General features: G+C 42.6%; 1 protein-coding gene and 1 pseudogene across 1 annotated transcript; one reads left to right on the forward strand and one right to left on the reverse strand.

The window, feature by feature from the left end:
* The first annotated feature begins 240 nt into the window (after positions 1–240).
* PIH1D2 (PIH1 domain containing 2) lies at positions 241–10,390 on the forward strand. The gene is made up of 5 exons (XM_049778943.1): positions 241–417; positions 1,933–2,056; positions 3,229–3,465; positions 5,452–5,714; positions 10,063–10,390. Exons 1-5 carry the CDS (start codon positions 241–243, stop codon positions 10,210–10,212), a joined length of 951 nt encoding a protein of 316 aa, XP_049634900.1. The 3' UTR covers positions 10,213–10,390.
* A 3,355-nt stretch (positions 10,391–13,745) lies between these two features.
* LOC126016366 (kinesin-like protein KIF23) lies at positions 13,746–16,772 on the reverse strand (annotated as a pseudogene).
* Between the last annotated feature and the right edge of the window lie 1,343 nt (positions 16,773–18,115).

The raw sequence follows: 18,115 nt of genomic DNA on the forward strand, positions 1-18,115 counted from the left end.
CGAAATCTAGATTGGGACCCTCACATAGAAATAAGGCCTTAGCTGTGAGGGCAATCAGAGTTTAGGAAGATAATATGGTGCTGAGACACAGTATTTTAGGCTCAGGTGTTATTACACGGCCACTCACCAGACAACTCCTAACTTCTCTCACATCTCCACCAAGAAGAAACACAGTAATAGTCTTTTCTACGTTCCCTTAAGTTCTGTTTTCTACAGATCTAAGAGACATTTACCTGAATCATGGAAACATCTTCAAAGGAGCTGTTTACACATGTTAATCAGTTATGGAATCTCCTCGATGATCTTGCTGAAAGTAACCCGGAGAGTTATAAGAAATTCATTCAACAGCAGCTGAAAGAAGGCAAAGAGATCTGGGCTTCCCCAGAACCACAATTCTGCCTAGAGACCAGGATCCTGGTACGTTGAGTTGGGGTTCGTGGATGGGGAGCTCCTGAATGAAATAGCACTGCAGGAACCAGAGAAGAGCTTACTCTAAATTACTACTACTTGAACACAAGAAAATTTGCGGGACACTGAATCTTCTTTTTTATATAGAACCATATATGAAAGGATGATGCTGGGAAGCAAATTCAGGGCTTTAAACATTCTGGGCACGTGAGCTTCCACCCTACTTCAAAACTACCTTTCTAATGGACAGTGAAGCATTGTGAAGAATCGTGTTGGATTAATAATGGAAAATTTATATCTGGTATACTTTGAAGATCTCAAAGTCAAGGTTTTGGGGAGAGCTATTAAAGTGGGTGAGGAATGTGACTGAAAGAAAAAAGGTCTTGCATGTATATCCTAAGTTTAATCCCAACTACATAGTACCCTCAAAACTGGGGAGAGTAATCCTGGACCTCAGGGTGTGACTTCTACCACTGAAACAAAAAAAAATAGTATAATTATTTAATAATCATAAAATTAGAGCTTTTTTCCCAAAGAAAGGGTCTTATTAAATAATCAAAGAATTAGAACTTTTTACAGCGATATGTTTCAGTGGTAGAGCATTTGCCTTTTATATGTGAAGGCCTGGGTTAAATTCAAAAAGGAAAGGGTGAAGGATAGAGATATAAGAAAACAGAAAAGAAAGAAAGAAAACAGAAAAGAACAAGAGAAAAATGTACTTTTTTGATTGGCAGGTAGGGAAGTATTGAACAAATTCTCTTGAAATGATTTAGATAAATATACTTCCCTTTTCTGAAAACAAACTGGATGAATGAAGAAAGCTTTGGGGGAATGAGGAAGGAGTACAATTTATCTAAAACAGTTTTGTTTTTGTTTTTAGGGGGCCATACCCAGTGATGCTCTGGGGTTATTGGCTCTGTGCTCAGGAATCTCTCCTGGCAGACTCGTGGGATCATATAGGGTGCCAGGGATTGAAAGTCAGGTTGACTGCGATCAAACAAACACTTTACTGCTGTGCTATCCTTTGGTCCCATAGCATGATCCCCTGAAAACCACTAAACACCAGAAAGTATCCCCTGAACACCGCCCAGATAATAACAACTTTGCATATAGATAGAATGATTGACAGAGAGTGAGAGATAAAGAGAGGGGGGGGAGGCAGGGAAGGAGGGAGATGATAGCTTAAGTAAGTAGAGCACACACTACAATGTGCAAGGCCTTAAGTTGATCCTGCAACCATATGCATATTCCCCTCTCCAGTATTTCTAGGTATAGTCCCAATGGTCCCTGATACTTTCATTTAAAAGAAGTATATTATTAAACAAGGATTTGGGGGTCAAGGAGTATGGGGCAAGGTGATGGCCAAGATGTTTGTCCCGCATGTAGCCGATCTCACCTGGCATTACATATTGTCCCCCAAGTACCACCAGGAATGACCACTTAGCACAGAGCAATGATTCGCCAGATGCATCCCAAAAACCAAGAAAAAAAACTCATTTTTGATTATTATTATTTCCTTTCTAGAAACCAAAGGAGAGAAAGCTTTTTATCAATTTCTGTCAATGGAAAAGGATTCCATCTCCCCAATCAGCCACTCATCCAGTACCTATCAGAGTTGGCAAACCGGAAGATATGTCCGAGACATCAGGTACATAGAATTATGGAAGATAAGCACATTTTAAAATGTATTAATCAGGGGGCCGGCGAGATAGCATGGAGGTAAGGCATTTGCCTTTCATGCAGGACGGTGGTTCAAATCCCGGCATCCCATATGGTCCCCCATGCCTGCCAGAGAGATTTCTGAGCGTAGAGCCAGGAGTAACTCCTGAGTGCTGCCAGGTGTGACCCAAAAAACAAAAAAATTGTATTAATCATTAACAGTATCTTAAAACATGGTGCCACAAAATTTGTTTTATTTTGAGCTATACCCAGTTTACTCCTGGCTCTGTACTAAGGGATTATTACTCCAGGTGAGCAAAGGGGACTGTATTGAGTATTGAACCCAAATTAGTAAAGTAAAAGGCAAGGGCACTACCCACTGTAATATCTCTTTGAGCTGGTAGGAACACTGATAGTGTGGCCTCCAAATAAAAATGATAAATATGAACCAACTCTTTTCTTATTGTTTTTGGCCACATCCAGCATTTTTCAGGAGTTACTTCTAGCTCTACACTCAGGAATCATCCTGGTGGTGTTTAGGGGGCCATATGGGGTATTGGAGATCAAACCCAGGTCACTTGCATGTAAAGCAAATACCTGCTGTACTATCTCTCTGGCCCCTGAACCAGATTTGGTAAAAAAAAAAAAAAAACAAGGCATCATAATATATTGAGTTGTAAGTAATAAATGATATGTGTTCCTTTATGTAAATTTAAGTGATTAATTTTTGTAATATATGAGCTGGTTTTTTTGTTTGTTTGTTTTTGGGTCACACCCAGCAGTGCTCAGGAGTTACTCCTGGCTCCATGCTCAGAAATCACTCCTGGCAGGCACGGGAACCATATGGGATGCCGAGATTTGAACCAATGACCTTCTACATGAAAGGCTAATGCCTTACCTCCATGCTATCTCTCTGGCCCTCTGGCTGTTTTTAATTCATCTAAAATACTAAGAAATGGGAGAGAGTGGGAATAAAAATAAAATGCCAAGAAATTGCCTAATTGGAATTTTGTATGTATGGCACCCCTGTAACTGCCTCTGAAAAATAGAGGAATAGAATTTGTATTTTCTAGCTTTACTGAAATTATGGCTTACTCTTTTATCTAACAGTATCATTACTGAAAAAAGTGTATTCATATCACATCTTTGAATTACACACAGATATTTACACTGTCATCAATGTTGCCTTCAATCCTGACATCCTTCAGGCAGCAGAAAAGGATCAAGTTAGGAAAAATGAATTAATACAAATGGTCATTAAATGCATTGAAGAAAAACTGCATTTCACTCTCTCACATTCTTACCATACTACCAATTTTAGAATAAAAGGAAATATTCAAAGGGTGAAACAAAATTTGATGGGACTCCAAACAGATTTAAAAGAGAAAACAAGAAAAGGTAAGTTAGTGAATATAAAGGGAATAGATTTTGTTTTGGGGGCCACATCTGGCAGCACAAAGGGCTCACTCTCAGCTCTCTGCCAAAGGATCATTCCTGAATGGGCTGGTGATCAGATGAAGGGCTAGAGATAGAGCCCAGATTAGATGCACAAGGCATCTTCCCCACTGTTTTCTGTCTCTAGTCCATTGTTTTATTTTTGAATCACTCCTAACAGTGCTCAGGGACTACTCCTTGCTCACTTGTGGGTCACTCTGGTGGTTGTCTGAGGATCATGTGTTATCAGCTATGGAAACCAGGAATCCTGCATATTAAGCATGAGCTCCAGCATCAGTCCAAAATTTAAATTTGGCGGGGGAGGGGCACACCCGACATGCTCAGGGGTTACTCCTGTCTCTGCACTCAGAAATTGCTCCTGGAATGCTCGGGGGACCATATGGGATGCCAGGAATCAAACCCGAGTCCATCCCAGGTTGGCCATGTGCAAGGCAAATGCCCTACTGTTGTTTCATCTCTCCAGCCCACCCAAATTTAAATTTTTTGGGTTTGTTTTGTCTTGTTTTAGGGCAACAACAGGTAGTGCTTAAGAATTGAGGATAGAGGCCGGAGAGGTGGCGCTAGAGGTAAGGTGTCTGCCTTGCAAGCCCTAGCCAAGGAAGGACTGCGGTTTGATTCCCCAGTGTTCCATATGGTCCCCCCAAGCCAGGGGCAATTTCTGAGCGCTTAGCCAGAAGTAACCCCTGAGCATCAAACGGGTGTGGCCCAAAAAGCAAAACAAAACAAAAAAAAAGATTTGGGGATAACCATGAGGTGTCAGGGCTCGAACCCAGAGTTCATACTAAATCCTTTCAAGGGTCTCAAACTCGTGGCCCACGGGCTGCAAACGGCCCTCCATACAACATTTTGTGGCCCTGCCCTAGAGGAATCTTGTTTTGTTTTGTTTAGTTTTAGTTGTTTGGGTCATACACCCCAATGTTCAAGGCTTACTACTGACTTTGCACTCAAGGATCACCCTGACTTTGCCTCCTGTGGCCCCCAGGTAAATTGAGAACTCCTGCAAGTTATATTATAGTGGGTAGGGTATTTGCCTTGCACAGTTGACCCAGAATTGATCCTCAGTCACCACATATGGTCCCTTTGTGTGTGTGTGTGTGTGTGTGTGTGTGTGTGTGTGTATGTGTGTGTGTGGTTTTTGGGCCACACTTGGCGGTGCTCAGGGGTTGCTCCTGGCTGTCTGCTCAGAAATAGCTCCTGGCAGGCACGGGGGACCATATGGGACACCGGGATTCGAACCAACCACCTTTGGTCCTGGATCGGCTGCTTGCAAAGCAAACGCCGCTGTGCTATCTCTCCGGGCCCCACATATGGTCCCTTAAGCCCTATCAGAAATGAACCCTGTGCACAGAGCCAGAAGTTAGGCCTGAGCTCCACTGGATTTGTGCCCCCCCCCAAAAAAAAAAAGAAGATAAAAAAGGAGTCTTTTGAGGGTCAGAGAAGTACAGGAAGTAAGTTCTTACTTTGCATGTGGCTGATCCCAATTCAATCCCTAGTACCACATATGGTCCCTAAGCACCAACAGAAGTGACTCCTGACTGTAGAGCCAAGAGTAAGGCCTGGACACCATCAGGATTGCCCTCCAAAAACAAACAAACAAAACAAACAAACAAAAAAAACCCAGAAAAACCCTCAAAACTGTTTTATTTTACAATTCTCAAATTTTGGGGAGGACAGTTTGAGTGTGACCCAAATTGTTGTGCTCAGGGATTATTCCTGCTCTGCAATCAGGAGTCCTTCCTGGTGGTGCTCAGACCATAAGGGATGCCAGGGATCAAATCTGGACCGACCACATGCAAGGCACTGTGCTTGCTATTGCTCCAGCCTCTTCTGTGCCATTTTTATTAATACTTAGATATCTTATTATTTGGTAGTATTCTATATTACTGATTTCATAACTTATCAACTCTCTTTTTTATTTTTTTCACAAAGAACTAACCCTCAACCAGATAAGCAGTACTATGAGCAATTCAAATGACTTACCTCAACTTTTACTGACAAAGGAACAAAATTCCAATAAAGGAAGGTGTTTGATAGAAGAGATTTCCAGTACAGAGGCCCCAATGGAGATAAAGAGACCAGTATATGAACTAAAAGTTATTGAGGAACAGAATAAGAAACCTCTGAAAATGGAATTAAAAGTTGAATTACCTGGTATTAATTCAGTATCTCTCTGTGACCTTCATGTTTCTGAGGTAAGTTGAATTAACTCAGTTCTTTCAACTGCCAATATATAGACTGGTGCTCATATGTAGATGTAAAAAGTTAAAAACCGGGCCGGAGAGATAGCATGGAGGTAAGGTGTTTGCCTTTCATGCAGAAGGTCGGTGGTTCAAATCCCAGCATCCCATATGGTCCCCTGAGCGCTGCCGGGTGTGACCCAAAAACCAAAAAAAAAAATAAATAAATAAAAACCAGGGTTTGGGGTATCGCTCAGTGAAAAAGGGCAAGATTCACATTTCTGAAGCTGGGTTCAATCCCTGGCATTACCTAACCCTAATACTATATACTGTTATCAGCCAGCATTCACTCCATTATGCTGTGTTAACAAAAACCCACAGTATCAGTGGTTTACAGTAATTTCCTTAGCTCATATTACTACTGAGCCTATTCTATTTCATGATGGTTACACATTTAAAAACACAGGGAAAAGAGCAATTCCCATCTGATGTATACCACTTCTCTGGTAGAGAAAACACAAAATAGCCATGCTAGGCAACTGTTCATAGGACAATTTCTTAGATATTGTACCTACCATTTTTACTAAATGTCTTTTGGCCAAAGTAAGTCACAAGCCCAAGGTAACAATAATACTGGAAGTAATAATACTGGAATATATATAAAATATAATAACACTGGAAATAATATACTGGAAGTAATATACTAGAAGTATATTCTTCTCACAGGTAACAAAGGGAAGTAATATAGCAGAGATACATTCCTCAATCTTCTACTGGAGTAAATAGTTGGTAACTATCCTACAATCTACCACAACCTGCACTTTTTCCAGATGATGACACCTCCCATCCCAGGATCAAATTCCAAAGCATAGGATCTTCTTGTCTTCTGGTGTGCCATATAATGTGGATTACAGAGAATTACAGCCATAATTGTCGCAACTCAGAAATGTAAAAATATGAGGCACACAGACATTTTTTGGGTGGTAAATTTTATATCATTTCTGAAAGTACAGATAGTTTACTTACCTCCCTTAACTAGTACCTTGGCTAATTAGCACCTTGCTTACTTTTTTGGGGGGACACACCCAACGGCACTTGGGTTACTCCTGGCTCTGTGCTCAGAAATCGATTCTGGCAGGCACAGGGTGGGGGTGGGGGCCCAAATGGGATGCCAGGATTTGAACCAATGTCAGTCCTGGGTTGGCTGCTTGCAAGGCAAACATCCTACCAATGTGCTATCTCTCCGGCCTCGCTTACATTATTTTCTATTATTTTCCACTCCATCCCTTTTTCTTTTTTATGTAGGTTATGATATCATATTTTTATTTAAGAAATTGCTTCCCTTTTCAATATTTTCCTTGGTCATGTCTGAAAGAGATTTGGAGAATATGCTTTAATTGAAACAGTTTTTGGTTTGGTTTGGTTTTTTGGGGCCATAGTGGCAGTGCTCAAAGTTTACTCCTGGCTCTGCACTTCTATAGTTCAGGGATGATGTGTGGTGCCCGGGATTTAACTCAGATTGGTCTGCCCTAAGACATACCCACTCACTATATTGTCTCTTCAGTTTTCTTAACATGTTTGTTTTCTTTGTTGTTGTTTTTTGGAGTCAGACTCGGCAGCACTCAGGAGTTACTCCTGGCTCTACTCTCAGAAATCGCTCCTGGCAGGCTCAGGGGACCATATGAAATGCCTGGATTCTAACCACCATCCTTCTGCATGCAAGGCAAATGCCCTACCTCCATGCTATCTCTTTGGCCCTTTGTTTGTTTAGTTTTTGTCAAAATAATAGTAGAGCCCAAAGGTCATTTTACTTTGGTTTTAGTCTAAGTTGGTAGCATTTTTTGCCTTTGATTCCAGTCAAGTCCTGCTATTCTAACTTTCTTTTTTTAAGTTTTTTTTGTTTGATTTTTGTTTTTGTTTTTTGGGTCACACCCGGCAGCGCTCAGGGGTTACTCCTGGGTCTATGCTCAGAAATCGCCCCTAGCAGGCACAGGGGACCATATGGGATGCTGGGATTCGAACCACTGTTCTTCTGCATGAAAGGCAAATGCCTTACCTCCATGCTATCTCTCCAGCCCCTATTCTAACTTTCAATGGCCTCTTTTGACTTAATTGCCGCCTCTTTGCCAAATATAAGTGCTTCTGATCTATTCTTTTGTCCTTTTTTTTTTTGAAGGTGGTGTGGGGGAAAGTTCTACATGGCCATGAAGGAAGGTGCCACATCTGGCTATGTTTCCTCCAGGCACTGGGTATACATCTAACAGTGTTCAAGAGACTGTAGTGCCAGGGTTTGAACCCAAGTCATCCACATGCAAGACAAGAGCCTAATTATTCACTGTGCTCACTTTCTCTTGGCCCCCATATCTAGATTATCTTAATTATTTTTGTTGATAGTTATTTCTCCAGTTGAGGTCAAAGAAATCATTCAAAGGGCATACATAACTCATTGGCAGTTTGATTTTGGCATGGTCCAGTAATGACAAGAGCCACGTTGGGCATATCCAGGTGTGAACATAACTAAAATTATCAGTTTTGTCCTTTACTTATTGGAAATAATTAGTTCCTTTGTTTTGGAGCCATACCCAGCAACTCCCAGAGTTTACTCCTGGCAGCCTTGGGGGATTATATGGTTATATGGGATGTCAGGGATCAAACGGGTTGGTCACTTGTAAGGCAAGTGTCATACTCACTACACTATCTCTCTGGTCCTTATTAGTTCCATTTTGTACACTGTATATTTCCTTTTAGCTTGAAGGGGACTTTATTTTGGAGCCAACTGACAGTGCTCAGGGACTACTTCCAGTTTTGTGCTCAAAACAGTTACTAAGGGTTGCTGCTGACAGTACTTTGGAGACCAGGTGGTGCCAGAGATCCCACATGCCTTGTATGCAATTAGCCCCATTCATCACAGGCCCTCCTTTCTAATTTCACTTGCAAACTGGAAAATGTTTTTCTAAACTTGTGTGTGTGTGTGTGTGTGTGTGTGTGTGTGTGCGTGTGTGTTTGTTTTTTGGTCACACACAGCAGTGCTCAGTTACTCCTTGCTCTATGCTCAGAAATCACAGACTCGGGGGACCATATGGGATGCTGAGATTTGAACCACTGTCCTTCTGCATGCAAGGCAAATGCCTTACCTCCATGCTATCTCTCCGGCCCTTCTAAACTTTTTTGTGTGTGAAATCCTTAGTTAAACATGAGTTGAAAGAACTACTGCTTGTTGCCAGCATGCCTGATTTCTTTAAGTTTTTACCAAGGACTTGATCATTATAAAAAAAAAAAAAATAATAAAAAAAAAATAAACATACTGGTGCTGGAGAGATAGCATGGAGGGAGGGCGTTTGTTTGCCTTGCATACAGAAGGACGGTGGTTCGAATCCTGGCATCCCATATGGTCTCCCGAGCCTGCCAGGAGCGACTTCTGAGCATAGAGCCAGGAGTAAACCCTGAGTGTACATAAAAAATACATTAAAAAACATACCATCATCTTTCCAGACTCCCTATGTTTCCTTGGTGTTTCTCTTCAGCCTCTAATTTAATGCCATACAGTTTTGGATTGCATCATTCATCCTGGAATAGTGAGGATGCTTTTGCATTAACCTCTAAATCTCAAGGATTAACTACAGAAGCATTTTAACTTATGACAAATTACTGAGTAATAAGAACCTCTTCTTATGAGAAAGGTGTGAATAACTAGAAGCAACCATTTTTTGTTGTTTGTTTTTGGGCCACACAGGTGACGCTCAGGGTTACTCCTGGCTAGGCACTCAGAAATCGCCTGACTTGGGGAACTATATGGGTGGACCATATGATCGAACCGAAGTCCATCCTAGGTCAGCCGCATGCAAGGCAAACCCACTACCACTGCGCCACAACTCCAGCCCCACAACTATCTACTTTTAACAATTGAACCAGAAATACTTTTTAGTTTCATCTTTCAACAACTACTTTTTTAGGGCTGTACAGATGGTACAGCAGTTTGGCACTTGTCTTAAACACAGCTAACCTGGTCAATCCCTGGCATCCCCAAGTACAGAGCCAAGAGTGTGAGTCTGATCACCACTGGATGTAACTTAAAAACAAAGTAAAATTGTGTTATGCTCTCTCTCTCTCTCTCTCATTTTTTTTTTGTGGGGGTTTTTGGTTTTTGGGTCACACCCAGCAGCACTCAGGGATTACTCCTGGTTCTATGCTCAGAAATCGCTCCTGGGACTCACTACATGGGCTCAGGGGACTTTATGGATTGCCCAGATTCAAACAGCCGTTCTTCTGCATGCAAGGCAAACACCTTACCTCCATGCTATCTTTCCGGCCCATGTTCTCTTTTTTAAATAAACATATTAAATAAAAATTACTTATCATTTAGGAGGATTTATTGATAGAGGTCCCTGAGAAATACCGACTACACCTGAATCTTCCAGAACGTGCGGATGTTGAAATGACTACAGCAAAATTTATTAAAGAGAAAGCAACATTAATTGTGACAATTGCATTGGCACAAGAGAAGCTCATGTAATTGCACGTGCAGTGCTGAAGTATGAATTAGAGAAATCTTCATCGTAACTGAAGAGGAGGTAGTAGTGTATCTGAAAAATTTTATATTTTCTATTGATGGAATGATGTTTTATCAACTTTTTTTCTTTAAAATTTTACTTTTTCCTGTTCTAAGCTCGGCAATAAGTAGAAACTAGTAAAAAAAACAGCGATTGTTGTGAATATATTGGTCTTTCTGGTTATTTTTCAGGAAGCACACCTGGTAGTTCTCTAGGTTTCCACCTGGCTCTGTACTCAGGGAGCATTCCTGGTGGGGTGCTGAGTGTAAAGCAAGTGCCCTACCCACTGAACTGTCACTCCAGCCCATGATAGAGTGGTCTTAAACATCATTTTCAAAAATTGTTTCTAAATAACACGTGACAACTATTTTTAATTTTTGAAAACAAGAGTGTCTAGTAAATTTTTGAATCAAGGTTTAAGACAAACAGACTGAGTGCATTCACTGCATGCAGACCAGGGACTAAACACAGGCACCACGGGTCCTTGAAACACTGTCAAAATTAACCACATATCACAGAGGCAGAAGCCCCTGAGCACACTCAGCTGTGGCCCAAATAACCAAAACAAAAACCTGTTATGTCCTTCTATCCCTCAAAAATCTTACCATGCTTTTTCCCTTTTATACAAAATTTCTGTAAAATGTTATTTCCTCAAAATGTTCATACCTAGGGGTATAGGAGATGGCTCAAAGGGCTGGAATTACATGCAGGAGCCCTGGTTTCCAACCTAGAAACATCATTCCCCTGCACACTGCTAGATGTGGCCCAATAGAAACAGGACAAAAAGCTCCCAAACCTGGAGCCGGAGAAATAGCATGGAGGTAGGGTGTTTACCTTGCATGCAGAAGAATGATGGTTTGAACCTTGCATGCAGAAGAATGATGGTTCAAATTCTGGCATCCCATATGGTTCCCGGAGCCTGCCAGGAGCGACTTTTTTTTTTTGGGGGGGGGTTTGGGTCACACCCGGCAGTGCTCAGGGTTTACTCCTGGCTCTATGCTCAGAAATTGATCCTGGCAGGCTCGGGGGACCATATGGAATGCCGGGATTCGAACCACCGCCCTTCTGCATGCAAGGCAAATACCTTACTTCCATGCTATCTCACCGGCCCTTGTTTTATATATATATATATCTTTATTTAAACTGCTTGATTACAAATATGATTGTAGTTGGGTTTCAGTCATGCAAAGAACACCCCCCTTCACTAGTGCAACATTCCCATCGCCAATGTCCGAGATTTCCCTCCTCCCCACCCCACCCCCACCTGTACTCTAGACAGGCTTCTATTTCCCACGTTCATTCATTGTTATGATAGTTCTCAGTGTAGTTATTTCTCTAACAACACTCATCACTCTTTGTGGTGAGCTTCATGTAGTGAGCTGGACCTTCCAGCCCTCCTCTCTTTCGTCTCTGAGAATTACTGCAAAAATGTCTTCTATTTTTCTTAAAATCTATAGATGAGGTCCCCTGTGCCTGCCAGGGGCGATTTCTGAGCATAGAACCAGGAGTAACCCCTGAGCGCTGCCAGGTGTAACCCAAAAGCCAAAATAAAAGGAAGGAAGGAAGGAAGGAAGGAAGGAAGGAAGGAAGGAAGGAAGGAAGGAAGGAAGGAAGGAAGGAAGGAAGGAAGGAAGGAAGGAAGGAAGGAAGAAAGAAGGAAGGAAGGAAGGAAGGAAGGGAGGAAGGAAGGAAGGAAGGAAGGAAGGAAGGGAGGAAGGGAGGGAGGGAGGGAGGGAGGAGGGGAGGTGGAGAGAGGGAGGAGGGGAGGGGGGAAGGGAATCCATAGATGAGTGAGACTATTCTGCGTTTTGTTTTTTTTTGTTTTTTTTTTTGGGTTTTTGGGGCCACACCCGGCAGTGCTCAGGGGTTACTCCTGGCTGTCTGCTCAGAAATAGCTCCTGGCAGGCACAGGGGACCATATGGGACACCGGGATTCAAACCAACCACCTTTGGTCCTGGATCGGCTGCTTGCAAGGCAAACACCGCTGTGCTATCTCTCCGGGCCCTATTCTGTGTTTTTCTCTCTCCCTCTGACTTATTTCACTCAGTATAATAGATTCCATGTACATCCTGTATAGGAAAATTTCATGACTTTATTTCTCCTGATGGCTGCATAATATTCCATTGTATATATGTACCACAATTCTTTAGCCATTCATCTGTTGAAGGGCATTTTGCCTGTTTCCAGAGTCTGGCTATTGTAAATAGTGCCACAACGAATATAGGTGTGAGGAAGGGATTTTGTATTGTATTGTTTTTATGTTCCTAGGGTCTATCCCTAGGAGTGGTATAGCTGGATCGTATGGGAGCTCAATTTCGTTTTTGGAGGAATCTCCATATTGATATATCTCCATATTGATATGAATATTCCGGGCTGGCGTGTTGGCGTAGAGGTAAAGTGCCTGCCTTGCTGCGCTGGCCTAGGATGGACCGCGGTTTGATCCCCGGTGTCCCATATGGTCCCCCCAAGCCAGGAGCGACTTCTGAGCGCATAGCCAGGAGGTAACCCCTGAGCGTCACCGGGTGTGGCCACCAAAACAAAACAAAACAAAAACAAAAAAATACCAAAACAATATGGGGGGCCGGGCGGTGGCGCTGGAGGTAAGGTGCCTGCCTTGCCTGCGCTAGCCTAGGGGGACCGCGGTTCGATCCCTGGTGTCCCATATGGTCCCCCAAGAAGCAGGAGCAACCTCTGAGCGCATAGCCAGGAGTAACCCCTGAGGCGTCACAGGGTGTGGCCCAAAAACCAAAAAAAAAAAAAAAAAAAAAACAATATGGAATATTCCATATTGGAATCATGTGGTGTGAGATGGTACCTCATAGTTGTTTTAATTTGCATCTCCCTGATGATTAGTGATGTGGAGCATTTTTTTCATGTGCCTTTTTGCCATTGTATTTCTTTTTTTTGTGTTTTGTTTTGTTTTTTATTTCTTAGTACTTTATTATTTCAATTTTTTGGCATATCTAAATGCCAGAAAGTGAATATATACATGCACAGTAACAACTTCCCTATTAATTGGCCAGTGACAACATTGCTTCAGTTGTTAAGTGTGTCTAAAGTGCATTCTTGCAGCTAATCAATAGCATCTGTTTTGTTTATAAAACCTTAATATTCAAAGCAAGGAAAGTCACAACCAAAAATGAAGTGTGATATAGATAAATTCTTCCTTAATCACAGAAAATAAAACGTGCATCAATTAATTTGTTACATATCATATACAAAAGAGTAGCATTACAAAAAGTTCATATGGCAATAAAAAAGTCTTTCTTCACTATTTATTAATAAATATTTATTAATAAATATTGCTGTATTAAATACAGCAAGGCATATAATATGAAGTCTTTTGAATCAAAGATGTCTTTGGGACAATAGGGAATATTTGATCAAAGGCCAGTGTATGATATATGAAATCCATGATATTCAACAAAGTTAGTCTAGCAGGCTCTGAAGATATCACCAACACAGATGGAAATGTTTCATATTAAGATGGTCAACTCATGGCTTCTTGCACTTGGGTTGTGCATGATGTTGATACCCAGTCTCAGTTGAGAGCCTGCTCTCATCTCACAGCCTACAGAACACTTTGTTTCTACATCGATCCATTCAGACTCGGTACCATCCTGGGCAGACACTATTGTGGAAGATCTTCGTTTCCGACCAGTTGGTGATTCTTGTTTTAATGTCTCAATGTCAGTAAACTGTACAGACTGTCCGCCCCCCTTGTTTTATAAACATCACCCTTTATCAGTTTAGTCTTTATCTCCCCATCGGAGGCTAGTTCCTGGTGGGTCAGCATGTACTTCTCACACTTAGCTAGTGCCTTTTCATTTGCAACAGACACTGATGGCTTTAGGGACATGTGGCTGCATGACTGTCTCAGTTTGCACGTTAGAGGCAGGCTTATGATCTACCCATCTGTCTCCCGCAGAGCGTGATCGTCTGTGGTGGTGCATTCCTGCAGGAATGATCCTCTTCTATTTCTAGCTCATTTCTGAATGTGGGAACAACCTCCCTGCCTTCAGTCAGGTACATCCCTCGCCTTCTGACACGATACAAGCTTTACTTTGTCTGGCTCTGCTGCCTACACCTTGCAATAGATGTGACATTGACAGGTGTGTTGTATGAAGGAATTTTCTGCTCCCACTCCAAAATACAGGAAGCTACAGAAATGCTGCTGCAAGAGTTAGAGCGCCTATGAAGCTGTGGCTGGCTCATGAGTTGCTGGACGTTGGGGATCTGGGCAATATAGTTACTAGAAAGAGTACTGGGGATGGAGAAACAGATCTTGGAGTAATTCGTTCTCGATCCCTCCCGAGAGGGCCTCTCTGGCTTTTCAGCTTTAGGTTCAGTGACTGTAGCCTTCAGCTATTTAAGTTTTTCGTCTTTGACCCAGTTTATTTTGCATCTCCAGCTGTTTGGCTGCCACTCGTTCACATTCTTTTTCCCACTTCATCCTTGTTTCTGTCACCATGCCTTGCAACCTGGCTTCCAACCTCTTTTTGTCAGAAAACTGTCGCTGAAGTTTTTGATTCTGTGTTTCAAGTTCCTGTTGCAGAGTGCGTTTATCTTCTTCATATATAGTAGTTGTTTTTTCTAGAATTTCAATCTTATATTCTAAAGTTTTGTTTTTCTTCTCCAGTCATTCTATTTCCATCTTTTATCCTGAGATCACCTTTTCTTTCTCATTTAGTTTTTCTTGGACATAGTTTTCTTTATTTAAAACACTACTTTCAAGTTCTTGCAATAAAGCTTTAAAATTAATAGCTTGTTTGTTAAACTCACTGATCATCATTTGTCGTAGGCTGTGTCATTTCTCTAACGCTTCAATCAGTTTGGGAAGAGTCTGATTGTCATTGATATCCAAAATCTCACAACTTGGCAAAGGTGGAAAACTCTGTAGAACCACTTCATCTCCAACTGGACCTCCCTGAACCTGGTTTCTATATCGTCTTCCAGGCGTTAAACCACATATAGCTTTGTCTACTGGTCTTGTCACTTCAACTTCTTGGGTCACTTCTGCAAATCTCATGACTTGCAAGCTCTCTTCATAATCTTTGGATTCACACACACGATCATCTGTACTTTTCCTTCCCCATCAAAGTAGTTCTTGAACATATGCGTTAATTTTGAATCTCGATATGGAACCATCTTGTTAGTTCCATATATTTGATTCTCTCTCAGGACCTCCATGCAAGTCCTCAATGTCATTAATGATTGATTAATGTTACCTGCTTCACGCAATCTATTCCCTTCTGCTTTTGTCCGGTTAGTCCTTTCACTTCCAGCAAGATCTACCAAAGACAACTGGCTTATAGTGATTTGTTCTTTTTCCTGCAAGACATTGTCTCCATCTGCATCCAAGGGAGCCTGAACCAATTTAATGTTGAATACACTATGTGAACGACTGGACTCACGGTTCAGATGCGTATTTGCAATGTGTCTCTTTTTCTGTCCTCTGCAGAAAATCTCAAAAGCCTCTTCAGTTGTTTTAACTTCTAATTCTGTACATCCTGCAACATACATGTTATGGTTCTTATCTTCTTTTTTTTTTTTTTTTTTTTTTTTGTGGTTTTTGGGTCACACCCGGCAGTGCTCAGGGATTATTCCTGGCTCCAGGCTCAGAAATTGTTCCTGGCAGGCACGGGGGACCATATGGGACGCCGGGATTCGAACCGATGACCTCCTGCATGAAAGGCAAACGCCTTACCTCCATGCTATCTCTCCGGCCCCATGGTTCTTATCTTCACGGAGCACTTTAGATTGTGGAATTCTAGGGAAAGAAAAAAGCATTCGTTTTGGCTTTATGGGATCAAACGGTGCCTATTCCAAAAGATCATATATGTAATTGTTATATATTTCAATATAGGAAACAAATACACGGTAGACACTATCTTCATCAACTTCTACTTTGCAAAATTCCTGTACATTTATATCTACAAGCTCTGGATCTATTTGTCGCTTGTTGGAGAGGGTCTTTGGATTGGGCATGGCATCTCTTTTCTGCCGTTCTAATAAAGCATCAACTTCACACTCTATGTCCATACTGTTCCTATCATTAGATTTAAAAACATATCGTTTAGCTTGAAATGAACCATTACTGTTAAATATCATGTCCAAGCAACAAGGAAGTAGTCCTCCTTCTCCTGGAGAACCAGTCATTGTATGTGTTTTTCCACTTCCAGTTACACCGTATGTGAAAAGGAGACCATTTTTGCCATGAATGAGGTTTTCTACTAAGGGATTAGCTACAACATCAAAGAGCTCCTTCTGGGTGGTATGAGTACCAAATACTTGTTTGAATGTATACTGAGTCTCCTTATAGTCACCATTTCTGTTCAGTCTGTAACCCTCCGGAGTGTGTAGCGGGACAGTTGTGTTATTGATCACCTCTATGCAACACTCCTGGTCAGGAAAGTTCAGTGGGCGCACCCTACAATATACCCCAACTGGATCTTTCAGACTTGTCTGGGATCCTTTTTTCATCATTACTTTCCCGGACATCTTAGTTCTCGCGGACTTCATGGCTCAGGCAAGTCTCCCGCGGTCCCCGACGGGCAGACGAGAGAGCGCGAAGGCGAGCAGAGCTGCAGCCGCAGGGCGTGCGGGCGGGCGGGCGGGAGAGACTCCGGCCAGCCGGCGGAGGCGAGAGCTCCGGGAAGAGCCCGACGGGCGGCGGCGGCCCGGACAGAGCCCCCAGGTGAGCTCGCGCCCGCCCGGCGCTTTTCAAACCGGCCAATCAGGGGCCGCCCACCGCGAAGGGGCGGGGCCTCGGCGGACGCCCCGCCCTCCTGGAAGTGGTGCCGTCGCCTAGGCGACCGCGCCCAAGGGCGGTCCAAAGGCTCCGGGAGGGCCAGGAGGGAAGTTTGGGCTTCCCGGCAGAGGATGCTGAGGGACCTTAGAGGAGGAAGAAGAGGAGGGAGGAAGAGGAGGAGGAAGAAGGAGGAGGAGGAAGGACGAAGGAAGAAGAGGAGGAGGAGGAGAAGAAGAAAAGGAGAATAAGAGGAAATGGGAGAGGAGGAAGGAGAAGAAAAAGGGAAAAGAAGGGAGAAGAAGAGGAAGAAGAGGAGGAGAAGAGGAAGAGGAGAAGGAGGAGGAAAAAGGACGAAGGAAGAAGAGGAGAAGAAAAGGAGAATAAGAGGAAGTGGGAGAGGAGGAAGGAGAAGGAGAGAAAAAAGAGAAAAGAAGGGAGAAGAGGAGAAAAGGAGAAGAGGAAGAGGAGGAGGAAGGACAAGAATAAGAGATAATAAGAAAGCAGAAAAGAGGAAGAGAAGGAGAAAGAAGGAAAGAAGAGAAGGAAGGAGGAACAGAAGAAGAGGAAGAGAGGAGGAAGGAAGAGAAGGGAGAATAAGAAAGCAGAAGAAGAGAAGAGGAGGAGAAGGGAGAAGAGGAGAAGGAAAGAGGAGGAAGGAGGAGCAGAAGAAGAGGAAAAGAGGAAGGAGGAGGAGAAGGGAGAATAAGAAAGCAGAAGAGGAAGAAGAAAAGGGAGAAGAAAAAGGGAAAAGAAGGGAGAAGAGGAGAAGAGGAAGAAGAGGAAGAGGAGGAGGGAGAAGGGAGAATAAGAAAGCAGAAGAAGAGGAAGAGGAAGGGAAGGAGAAGAGGAGAAGGAAAGAGGAGGAGGAAGGAGGAGCAGAAGAAGAGAAAGAGAGGAGGAGGAGGAAGGAGGAGGACCATTTGTATTTCTTCTTTGACAAAGTGTTCATTTCTTCTCCCCATTTTTTGATGGAATTAGATGTTTTTTTTCTTATAAAGTTCTGTCAGTTTCTTGTATATTTTGGGTATTAGCCCCTTATCTAATGGGTATTGAGTGAATAGTTTCTCCCACTCAGTGGGTGGCTCTTGAATCCTGGCCACTATTTTCTTTGAAG

Source organism: Suncus etruscus, chromosome 8, assembly GCF_024139225.1.
Source record: "Suncus etruscus isolate mSunEtr1 chromosome 8, mSunEtr1.pri.cur, whole genome shotgun sequence".
In the NCBI taxonomy this organism is placed as follows: Eukaryota; Metazoa; Chordata; class Mammalia; order Eulipotyphla; family Soricidae; genus Suncus; species Suncus etruscus.